General features: G+C 40.9%; 2 protein-coding genes across 7 annotated transcripts in view; one reads left to right on the top strand and one right to left on the bottom strand.

Annotated features, from left to right (window-relative positions):
- egr (TNF superfamily member 12 eiger) overlaps positions 1–4204 on the top strand; it is a 284864-nt gene extending 280660 nt beyond the window's left edge. The window contains exons 8-9 of one of the 6 annotated variants that reach the window (XM_071664136.1): positions 585–719; positions 1851–4204. In XM_071664136.1, the coding sequence (XP_071520237.1) occupies positions 585–719; positions 1851–2033 (318 nt within the window). In that variant the 3' untranslated portion in view covers positions 2034–4204. The remainder of the gene's footprint in view (positions 1–584; positions 720–1850) is intronic. The other 5 variants (XM_071664133.1, XM_071664134.1, XM_071664137.1 and 2 more) reach the window with 5 other exon arrangements.
- A 5476-nt stretch (positions 4205–9680) lies between these two features.
- Positions 9681–11016, bottom strand: LOC139749675 (uncharacterized). The gene has a single exon (XM_071663841.1). The coding sequence runs from the start codon at positions 10783–10785 to the stop codon at positions 9745–9747; it is 1041 nt and encodes a 346-aa protein (XP_071519942.1). The 5' UTR covers positions 10786–11016; the 3' UTR covers positions 9681–9744.
- Between the last annotated feature and the right edge of the window lie 1223 nt (positions 11017–12239).

Raw genomic sequence — 12239 nt, 5'->3', positions numbered from 1 at the left:
ACTCAAACCCTTGAGCGTGACGGGTAAATCCTTCAGCACGACGGCAAGAACCTTGAGCACGACGGTCCAACCCTTAAGTGTACCACTCCCCTTGAGGGCGACTTTATAACCCCACTGGATAGGCTGACGTGACCTTTGACTTGAGTCTTTTAGACGACCATAGTATACCTTGGTGTCACATCGTTGTGGTCAAGGGTTGTACCTTCGCGCTCAAAGGCCGTGACGTCGTGTTCAAGGGTCGTGCTGTCGTTTTCGGAAAAGGGGAATCCAGTAACAACAACCACACCGTTAACACCAGCAACTCAAACGAGCAAGGACAACACTGCTTCGTGTACACCTGTATTACGGGAGAACTCAACCTTGAATCAATGTGATTCACCTCAACACTACAAGACACGACACAGCAACACAATGGCCTATGGATTCCAATGCTCTTTCGTGGTCTATGATCTTATCATTATACACTGACAGCCTCCAAAAATGGACGTTAAGAATAGATATATGTTAAGACCTATGGAACCTCGAGATTACTTTCCATTTCGTGATATTTTGAGTCTTGAGTAACACAGATCCCCACTTTCCAGGTCCTGTACGAGCCTGGACGCTTCGGTACTGGGTTCCAGGTCATGGTTGATGGCATCCCCATCATGGAGTGTACCTTGGCACCCACCCAGCCATCACACTCCTGCTACACAGCTGGTGCTACCTATCTCCCCAGGGTGAGTTCTCACGGTTGGTGATATTCATCTCCCCAGTGTAAGTCTCCCCAGCTGGTGCCACTTGTCTCCCAGGTGTGAATCCTTTCAGTTGTCCACCTACCACCCAATGATAAATCTTTCCAGGTGGAACAACTGGTTTCCCCAGGGTGAGTCTTTCCCAGGTGGTACCGTCTGCCTCCCGGGGATGAGTCATTCCACCTGGTGCCTCCTACGCCCCAGAGGTAAATCTTCACAGGTGGTGGTGCCCCCTATCAACCCAATTAGTACAGTCTTCTTTATCACTGTCGTCAGCTTCCCAAACGCAGATCTCCCTCCACTCTCAAACCTGCTACGTTGCCGGTGCCAGCTTCATCATCTCCCCAGGTTATGCTCCCTTGCGTAAATCGACCCCAAAGGTACTTCCCGCCTCATAGAGTGGGTCTCCCTAGCTGACGTGCTACCTATCTCCAGGTCTTCAAGCTAATGTTGGCAGCATCACGAGATGTATATCTCCTGCTAATGTCGTATATCTTGCCTGGCTAAGCCCGGCCTCACCAAGTGCTGCTGGCTTGTCCTTATTACGTCAACTCCAGCTAGTGTCACTCACCTCCTATATATACATATAGGATCTGATCAATACATTTCCTATTCCTCAACCTCAAAAATACTTCAGGTAATCAAGAAACATTTACTATAGATTCAAAGCACACGACATCCTTTCAAACATGTATCCATTTTTGTGTGATTACATTCATTCTATTGTCAACATTCGGGTGACTTCAAAGACTCGAGTGAGGAGTAATATGCTACACGACAGGAAGGACAACAGTTCCATTGTTGATAGCTGGAGAATCCAACACCATGCAGGCATAACTGGCTAGAACAGTGTTCTCCATCAGCATAGCCCACCAGGATATTCCCACTGGAATTTGCCCAGTGCATGGAATGGAATCGTTCTACCACCTGCACAACATTTTGTTAGCTTTCCAATAACAGGATTCAATTGTTGACGAGTGCTTTCATAATGGTCGTACGTTTTCTATATGCACTGAGTTAGAAGGGGGGGGGGGACATTTTCATTTACCATGTACAATATTTGTTCCAGTCATGTCTGTCTTCATCATGAGACTAACGGAGACATTTGTCCTTCAGAACGCTGAGGTGTACGTGAGGGACATGGAGCACCACGTGACGACAGTTAGGAGACAGGAGAACAGTTTCTTCGGTCTCCTGAAACTCATGGACGCCCCGAAAACGGCTGAGGAACTGCTCTTGGGCTCAGCCGCCGATGCTATACACTCGCACACAAGACGTCGGGATGGATGGAGCGCTTAGGGAGAGGGTGGGTTATGGGGGAAGGGAGGGGGAAGAAAGGTCGGTCGGAGGTATGGGTGGCGGAAAGAGGAGCGAGGAGGGGAGGGGATGATGACATAAGCAGCCTTAATTACACGCCAGGTATATGGGCGTCGCGCGTGGAGTGCCAAGATGGGTTGTGAAGCGTCAATAGCGTTTAGCAAGGAGTAAAAAAAAAATATATATGTAATAGAGACTGACTGAAGATGTTAAGATGAGTAGTGAGTTAATCTCTGACAGACGATGGGAAGAGGAGAGAAAATTGTTCGCAGGGAAAAAGTGTCTGCTGGGGAACGGGTCTAGAAGGAAAAGTGTTTGTAGGGGGAAAGTGTATATCATTATCATCAAAGGATAAAAAAAAAGAGAAAGGTATCAAGAAAAAACGATGATGTATAAGGAGAAATTAAGAAAAGAAATTAATAAAAAGAGGTAAATGTCTCACATGGGCGCAAGAGCCCCAGGCCACAGAGTAAATTTATGCACCAACTTCATCCTCTGACCTCATCTCGGCGCCTCTCTGTTTTTGGCAACCTCGTTAACTTATTTTGTTTTGCCATCGTTTCAGAAGCGCCACTTGACGTACACGAGGAATACCTCTAAACCACGATGTTGTTATGGTGACTGACGCTCAGCTCTCCCAAGGCTGATGGAAATAAGATCATGGATTTTCACCTGAGCCATATACCCCGTGAAAACTTGGTGTAGTGTTTAATGGCTTCACCATCAGCTATCGATGCTTGGGATTGCAATCAAATACCTTGTAAATCAATCGTCCTCATGGAGATTCGACATCTGGGAAACAAGACGTCAGTTCTTTCTCTCCGTCTCTACAAGGACGAAAAAAAAAAAGAATGCAGAAGATATGCATCACGTCACAGGATACAACTAAGAGGAACATCTATACGACTCGAATGGACTGTTGGCCTTTGTTTCCTTCTGGCAAAAACATCAGGTTCTTCTAAGATGCCAAGTCTCGAACACATTGATGAAAGCTGGGACGTGAGATTTCTTGTATGTAACTAAATTTCTTATATAATTTGTGGTGTACAGAATTCTTTATATATATATATATATATACATATATATATATATATATATATATATATATATATATATATATATATATATATATATATATATATATATACATCTATATATATATATATATCTACCTTTGTAATGATATACTTCGATACACCTATGATGACCTGATTTTTAATATAACTGGTTTTACTTTTCTACTTTTAAGTAGTCTGGTGTTCTAGATATTTTTCAAAGTATGTAGAATGTAGGAACATCATCGTCATGTTCACGAAAGTACTGCTATTAAGACTACCCTTATACAGCTTTCTTTTTTTTTTTTCTTCTTCTTCTTCTAAGTATAGAAGCTTCGTGAGATGCATATACTTAACAACGGTACACTAGGCAGCTGTAATCTCTGGTGTTCACTGACACCAGCTGATCCTGCATGTGTTGACCTGGAGCATCTGTTTTACGAATTTACGATGTTGCTTTTGGGGGCGTCATTTACGCATTTACAGAACTCGCATTTACAGAACTAGGTCATTGGATCTGCTTTTGGTAGACTTACAAAGAACCAGTCAATTTTTTTTTTCTATTCATCTTTTTTTTTTTGGCCAATTTTCGTTTTACGGGGGTACCTTTAGGGAACTTGGTGCAAAGATTATTTTTTTTATATATATATATAGTTTTTAGGGTTGTGGGAGTTTGGGGGTCGGGTGCCATTTTACACATAAGGTGTTCCACTTGTCCCAACACAAAGGTTGTGTCAAGTGAAAGTAACCTTACCTGAAATGATATTTCTTCTTTTTTTTTTTCAGAGTTGACTTAAGGGTGTTAAATTAGGATCAAGCTTTAATTATAGATAGACAAGAGAGTTTATACTGTAGAAGGGAAACAAAAAATAGATATATATATATATATTTATCGACAATAATGGAAAGTGGGTACGGTAAGGAATATTTATATATTTTCAGCCTAGGTTTAAGTTATTTCGCAGCATGTAGTTCAAGCGAAGGAAATGGCTAGACGAACGAACATCAAATCACATCACCAGAAGATACTGTATAATGAGAATGTTTCAAAGTAAAAAAAAAAGAAAAGAATGAAATAAAAATGAAAGAAGAAAAAAATATATAGCTTTCAAAAACCCTTGATTATGGAAAGCAGGTCAAGCCTTGATAGTTGCAAGGCTCGTCATCAAGACTCAAACCCTTAAAGAAACATGAACGAACATTTCCAAATCCTATCGCATGATGTTACTTACGATACATAAAAAAAAAAGGAAAAAAAAAAACATCTAAGAGGCGGCAGACTCACGCGCACGTCAAAATGCAGAAGCGTAACTATGACGAGACACACACACACACACACACACACATTCCCACGTCAAGAAACAGCCTAATACCCACGCCAAGAGGCGGGAAAAAGAAATATAAAAAAACCCGTAAAACGTAACATTTACTTAAATGACCTACAGATAAGAGAGCATGATACTATGCTAATGCCAGTCTACAAACAGAGTAATATCAACAAAGAACACCCGAAGCGTACTGTCAACAAAGCTAACTAGGACGCCATCTGCAAACTCCTCCTGAATATAATCATCTTGGTTGATGCAGACCAAAAACACTCTTAAACAATGCCTGGCGTGCGTCCGCAGGGGGATATGATCCATATGCTGTGCTTAGTGGCAGCCAATTGTAGAGAATCCAATCCAGCTTCGAGCGTTCGAGTGTACCTTAAGGCGGGGTATTAGAAGGGAATTGATTTAACAACAACGCTTCCATTATTAGGGCCCGAGCTACAGTCTGTTGCTTCTATGTACTGTGGGATACTATATATATATATATATATATATATATATATATATATATATATATATATATATATATATATATATATATATACATACACACTGGACTGCTGATAGCTATCTATGAATGAGGAACTTGAAATACTGATATTGTAAATACATTCACACTTAATACTATACTATGATATAGCCTTTGTCTGTAAGTTATGAAGCTCATGAGATCGCTCTGCAGAGAGTGAGAGAAATACATGTATACTGGTAGGACCCTCACCTCACACCTGGTATAGCCTGCCTCTATTATCCTCCTCACATCAGTCGTCCCTTGTTCCTCAGGCCATGTCACTACCCATGAACTGCTCCAGCTGGTCTGTGCGAGGAGCTGGTTTGTGTGTGTATGTGTCTGTGTCATTGGAAATAACTCTTTCAATGTTGTAGCTTTCACTGATCTGTGTAAAGTGGTTGGCTATACCTGGTGTTGACTTGTGTTGAATGATTCACAGAGGTCACAGAATCATGAAGTGGCCAGCTTCCTGTACACAAAGTGAGCAGGATCATATATATATATATATATATATATATATATATATATATATATATATATATATATATATATATATATATATATATATATATATATATATGCAGGTAAAGCCATGAGAGGGAAAATATGAAGTGTCAAGCGCTTTCATATACCACATGGTCAAAACCAAGTGACATACGGAAGCTTGTGACACTTGGTATACGTTTCTTTGTGGTTTTACCTGCATCTTACGTGCACTTCCTAACTGTGTAATTCTTGCATTTATATACATACAGAATGAACAGTCACCCGGGCAAATCATTGTAAAATTTGATCACTAAAACAGCTGGAGATATGAAAGTATCGAAATATGACAGTAATGATTAAACTCAAATGAAAGGGTAGCCCCTACATGTAGTATACTCTCTCTCTCTCTCTCTCTCTCTCTCTCTCTCTCTCTCTCTCTCTCTCTCTCTCTCTCTCTCTCCTTTAGCTTCACTCAATTCAGACCTGGTCGTCTGCTTAGGGAATCAGGAAGAAGAAAAAACAAAATTGTAAGAGTCTGTAGGTTTGAGTTCATGATGAAACTGTGATCAGATATCCTTGTGTTGGTGAGCTTGTAAGAAGTACCTTTGGGAAAGTACAAATCCACAAAAATATATATATATAAAAACACCGTAAGTGCTCTTAGTGATTATATAGGACACTATGTATCTCACATGAGAGCAACAGGTCGAGGGAACTTTTCTTTTATAGTCAGATCCAAAAATATAGATACTTTATTACTGTAAAATATCCAAGTAAATGATATGTAAGTGTGTCATGAGAAAGGCAGACTTTGACCACATGGGGTTGCTTTGTTTTCAGAACTTGTGAAGTCCGAGACTGGAACATATTTCACTCACAGAAACGTCGGTGAACTTAGAAAAAAAAAAAAAGTTTTTAGTTAAATATTTATGATGAGAGCATTAATGACAGAAGTATTTCTTTAAAACACCTGATTAAATGCAATCAATGTTATGACTGACTTATTTAGAGACTTATTTTCGATTTTCATTTTTTCCTACTATTTGTCATGTCCTTTCTTCATCGGATACTGACTTATTTAGACTTATTTTCGATTGTCATCTTTTCCTACTATTTGTCATGTCCTTTCTTCATCGGATTCCACTTTGACATATTTTTTTCTTATAACTGTCTCGCCTTTGATCAGTGTATACAAGGGACGTGTCGTCAATTACCTTATACCCAGGATCATCGAAATTCTGTGTTGTGAGTCGCCTTTTCCACAAGTCTTCTGCTTATGTCCTGACTGGCATCTATTGGTGTCACATATTCTCTGACATGCTCTGTACTTCCAGATATGATGAAGGATTTGTAAATGTGCACACACTGGAGCCACCGCTGCTAGAGAAAGTATCATGTGATACATGGAACACAGTAAAGTAACCAACAGGAGACTTTACTTTTGTGGTACAATGTGGCACACTTATGAAACCTTCAAATTCCCAAGAAGGAAAGACACTCCTCTATTTTTCATTTTTTTTTTTCAGTGAGCCCTGGATTCGCCATAGGACATTGGCTATTTATTGCTTCCTTTTTGAACTTAAGAAAAATATATATTGGAATAAAGAATCAAGATTGTAAATATTACGTAACTTGTTATTTAATAAATCTAAATAAAGGTAATATTTTCTATGTCATTTCTTGTTTTTCTAACCCAGTGTGATGAGAATTACGACCCAGTTGCCTTAACCAGTAATACTGCAGCGAAAGCAATCATATGCCAGGAAGATGCAAGACTGGTTACCTTTCAAAAGCAAGAGATTCCTGAACTCTGGTCGTGGTTTAGTTAAAGGCTGCTTCTGGCAAGCATTTCTGGGTGAATATGGTGATAGCAGTATCCATCATTCATAAGCCTCTCCTGGAAGGCTGTGCATTCATTCATTTTTACACGAGATCATAATGATTTCATTCACGGGAGTGAGATCGGTATCTATAAGAAAGACGAATATATCTATATGTAGTGAATATATTAGATAATACAGATAATTAGAATATTATCATAAACCGTACTAGATTAAGATCTTCAGTGACACCGACTGTGCTCTGAAATTACTGATGGCTTTCTCTGCTCAGGAGCGGACGAAAATCGGCTTCATTTACGACAATGCAGTATTTTTCTGTCGTTTAAAATACACTGAAACCATAGTCCACATTCTTTTTAATACCACACCTTTCTCTTACCCTTTCATTACTTACTCGATCAAACGACCTCACCACATAATGTCTTTTAAACATTTCATTTCCAACTCATCCACCCTCCTCCGCATAGCCTTATCTATAACCCATGCCTCGCATCCGTATATATATTGCTGGAACTTCTATACCTTCATATCCATTTCTGCCCTTCCAGATAACGATCTCTTTCTGCACATTCTTCAACGCTCCCAGAACATACGCCCCCTCACCCACCCTATGACTTACTTCCGCTCACATGGTCATATTCGTTGCCATGTCCACTCCCAGGTATCTAAAGCACTCCACGACCTCTACCTTTTCGCATTTCAAACTCACAACACAATTAACCTATCCCTCAACTTTGTTAAACCTAATAACCTTGCTTTTATTAGCATTTACTCTCAACTTAAACCATTTACACAATCTTCCGAGCTCATTAAACCACTGCAGTGTCTCACAGAAATCTGCTACCAATGCTGTATCATCAGCAAACAACTGACTATAAGTACTGACTATAATTTCGACTCAAACGTGTTTCATCACCAGTTCTGGACCAACTTTCAAATCATGGCTCTCCCAATGTGTGTATCTGTGAAATCACAGGGGATCCCGTTATCATATAAAGGTTTCCTTAAAAACCCTAACGCCTCAATGAACCTGAAATGGTTCTGCCAAATACCAAAAGCTCAGTTCATTAACGCTCGAGGAAGAAGATTGCGTCTAAAATCAATTGGGATAAAAGTGTTTAACTTTGCGCCTAATTCCGTAAACATGAGGTGCCTACAAACTGACGATTCAAGCGAGTTATCGTGTCACTTAATTACTACATCTAAAAATGGAAGAACTTGATTAACTTCTACGTCATACGTGAACTTTATATTCAGGTGCTTCGAGTTCAGATGTAAAAAGAAAAAAAAAAAGTATATGGTCATGAGACTTAAAAACATGATGCGTCTCATTTACATATCGTTTATGGAATGAGTATGAAATTCTGCAGGCAGTCGTTAAGCCATGCAAGTTCATGATGAGAGACGAAAGTAAATGTGAGACAGACTGTCTAAATGGGGATCCCATTATACATAAGATTTTACAGAACATTCTAGATTGTCTCTAGACCGCGTCGTATGCCATGGTTTAGCCCATCATCAGCACGTCGCCCGGTGTATATCACATAATTTCAACACGCTCTGTCTCTTGGACTCCTTCCCTCCAGCATGCTCAGGCCCCGAGAACACGAAGCACCTTTCACGCCACCCTTATAGCTCAGCCTCGGCCTCACTCCCCTCCTTTTTCTCCTCCACCTCTGATACCTATGTCATCTTAGTCTCCCCTCACTTACCCCCTCTGTATGTCCAAGCAGCACATCCTCTTCAGCTCTCTCAACGGTATCCTTCCTCATACCACACCTCTCTCTTTCTCTTTCATTTCTTAAACGATCAGCCCTCCTCACACCACCTATTGTCCTCAAGAATATTGTCTCCTCCACTTACACCCTCTTCCGTACTATTGCATTTAAGGACCATGCCTTTCATCAATACAACACATTCGCGACTACTAGTCGTCACACACACACACACAAGTCTCTGTCTTTACAGACAGTGACTTCTCTTACCACACCATTTCAACGCACCTCTACCCACCTTGTTTCACTGCAGTTCCTATAGTTCCATTCACTCCTCTGTCCAAACCCAAGTAACTAAAATACCTCATTTTCTCCATCAAAACTCACTCTCATACCGGTCTGTCTTTCTCCCGCGTACGTTTATCAAGAGTCGTATGAGCACTCATATGATTACTAATGATCTCAAGACTCAGAAATTAGTGATGGTTGAACATCAGTATAACCCTTTACCCCAGGCTGATATAAGGGCGATAAGGACTTAACGATTGTTGTGATATGTGGAGACCTAATGTTTAGGTGCTACACATTCTTGAGGTATATGGCTGCTATTATGACCATTACGGGAGAGTGGCACATTCACGTATCTAGAAAAAAATAGGAAGAAATGAAATGAACTTTAAACTGTCAACATCTTGTTATAACACCATGGAACATGCACGATACAAATAAATACTTTTCTTTCGATTAAATGGAATCATGGACGAGAAGTCCTTCTGTTTGGTAACCTCCTTATGAGCGTTAACTCACGGTATAAAGGTATCTTAACTTCACCATAGGAGAAGTATTTCTGTCCATTTTCATTCAGCTCGTAAGCTGCCAAGTGAAACCCAAAGGTCCTCAGCCGTTGCAGAACTCCCAGTGTTGTTCTTGTCCCATCGATGAGAGAGTCTACGTCGGTCTGACCGTGAAGAAAATCGAGATGAATTTCTAATAGGATCTGACGGACGTGTTGCAGAAGACGGGGGGCCTCTGGAGACGTGAGAATCTGCTTCAGAACTCTCCACTCGGTGCCTTCGATGTCTATCTTGAGAAGATCGGTGCGAGGGTTGTCCAGGATGTTGAGGACGGATCTGTAGGTGAAGTAGGAGGCCAGGTTGCGTGAGTAGTGGATACTGTCGAAGGTTACGTTGAGGACTAGCGTGTTGTCCTTGTCGTCCAGGCCTAGGTTAAGGGCGTGGAACGTCCGACTATTGGAGGTCTTAACTCCTTTAACGGCGGTGGCGATGCTGACGTTGTGAAGCATGTTGGTGATGTTGCCGTTGGTAGGGTCCAGGGCGATGACCTTGCATCCATACTTCACCAAAGCCTCGTCAAACGTCAGCTCGAACCCGATGCCGAAATTGAGAGCGAAGCAGTCACCAGGCACAGGTCGGACGTCGTCATCAAGACACAGTAGCTTGGCGCCGTCCAGCGAACATTCTTTCTTCTCACAGGAACAAGTCACCTTGCCGCCCAGCCTTGCCATACGACGGCACCAGGTCGCTACGCTGCTGACTCCCTCCTGAAGACGGTGTAGTATCTCTACGATCATCGCCGGGGATATGCTGTCGTCTTCGTCCTCATCCTCACTCTCACCTCCCTCATATTCCCCACCAGAACCAGGACGCTGAGCCTGGCTGGCGGTGTGGAGGAGGGCGACAGACGAGAGTAACACGACAGTAACTATGATCGAACTCCTCTTCTTAAGGGTACGTCCCCACACGCCCAGGAGACGTAGAGCCACGGAACTAGCCATCACAGGTCATCGACAACACCAGTTTGACCCACGCGATCACCAGATCACTTTCTATTACCGTGAGATATCTATGCAACACGTCATCCTACACACACCAACCACACATAGATCCCTATTTCCTTTTCCTCCCCCTTCAACTTTCTGTAATGAGGCTGTCAATTTCTGCGAAATGTGGCAATAGTTTTCTACTTCATGTACACTTTACGACCTCACTTAATCTACAGTGCGATTCCCATCCATGCAACCGTTGGTCAGCTATAGTGGGATATCCTGCATGTCTCTTCCTCATGCGAAATTCATTGCAAGATATGACTTCTGCGAACAAATGTAAAGCCTTTTTTCTTCACGATGTATGAAACTTTTTTAGGCAATACATATGTCACCATCATAATTCTTTTGAAAATATTCATTTTGTTATATGAATTAGACTCAAGAACCAATCATCAAAACCATAGGAATAAACATATACATGTGTGCAACAGACAGTTAGCTTCGTCGCGTGACGTCAAAGCCCTGGAGGAATTTGAAATTTGGCTTGATTTTCCTGTTGCGTTTCCTCGATAGCATCGCCCCTCCTCAGACGTACCTGATATACGTATAATTTCGTTTATGTTAACATAATGTGAGTTGTGCCTTTTTCTTTGGGTTTTAACCTTTTCATATTCTTACGAACAAATTTACGTCACGGACATACATACATGGAGTAGATCAGACGGATCATGATTTAAAAAGATTTAATATACACATCTCATGATATTCATTTGTTCTGGAGTTAAAATGATCACTAAATCAATGATTCCATTATATACGAGTCAATAATACATCTCAGAAAACTCAAAATGTTCTATATTCACGGTACTGTATTCATAAATGGCAGGTTGAAAATACATTCTTTCGTAAAGCATTGGAACTAGCGAATATACATCACTCCCAGAGAGAACAAAGAGAAGAATATTCATAGTAATAGATATTGTTGAATACTTTGATATCTAAGCAAGGCGTTATAGCATCCAAGACTACACTTTAGTTTCCACTACAACATCACATAAAGCCTGAGGCTCACCTTCAGCACCAAAGAAAACGAATATGTATACGATACGAGGGTAAACCCTAAACCTTTTCACAGCTTTGTCACATTCTCTACAGTGTTTTATCAATCGGTATCAAGTTACTAGGAGAACAATAACAGATGAAGGAGACAGGACTTGAGTTCACAATTACAGAAATGTATGCTCTATAAATCTTCAGCATGGGTTCGTATGTGACAATCGTGTTTTGGAAATACTGATGTGGAATGTATGGGAAGCGATTACGCTCTATATCCCCCAATCTACGTCTTTAGTCCTAAACCATGTCAGACAGAGGGCTGGACTAAATATCAACAATATCCCGTGATATCTAATCATTTAGTAAACTTCACATCGTACACCGCGCCTTGTCATATTCCTTCATAC

Source organism: Panulirus ornatus, chromosome 8 (genome assembly GCF_036320965.1).
Source record: "Panulirus ornatus isolate Po-2019 chromosome 8, ASM3632096v1, whole genome shotgun sequence".
Lineage (NCBI taxonomy): Eukaryota > Metazoa > Arthropoda > Malacostraca > Decapoda > Palinuridae > Panulirus > Panulirus ornatus.
The sequence above is the reverse complement of the archived record's forward strand: the minus strand, read 5'-3'. Positions and strand labels throughout refer to the sequence as shown.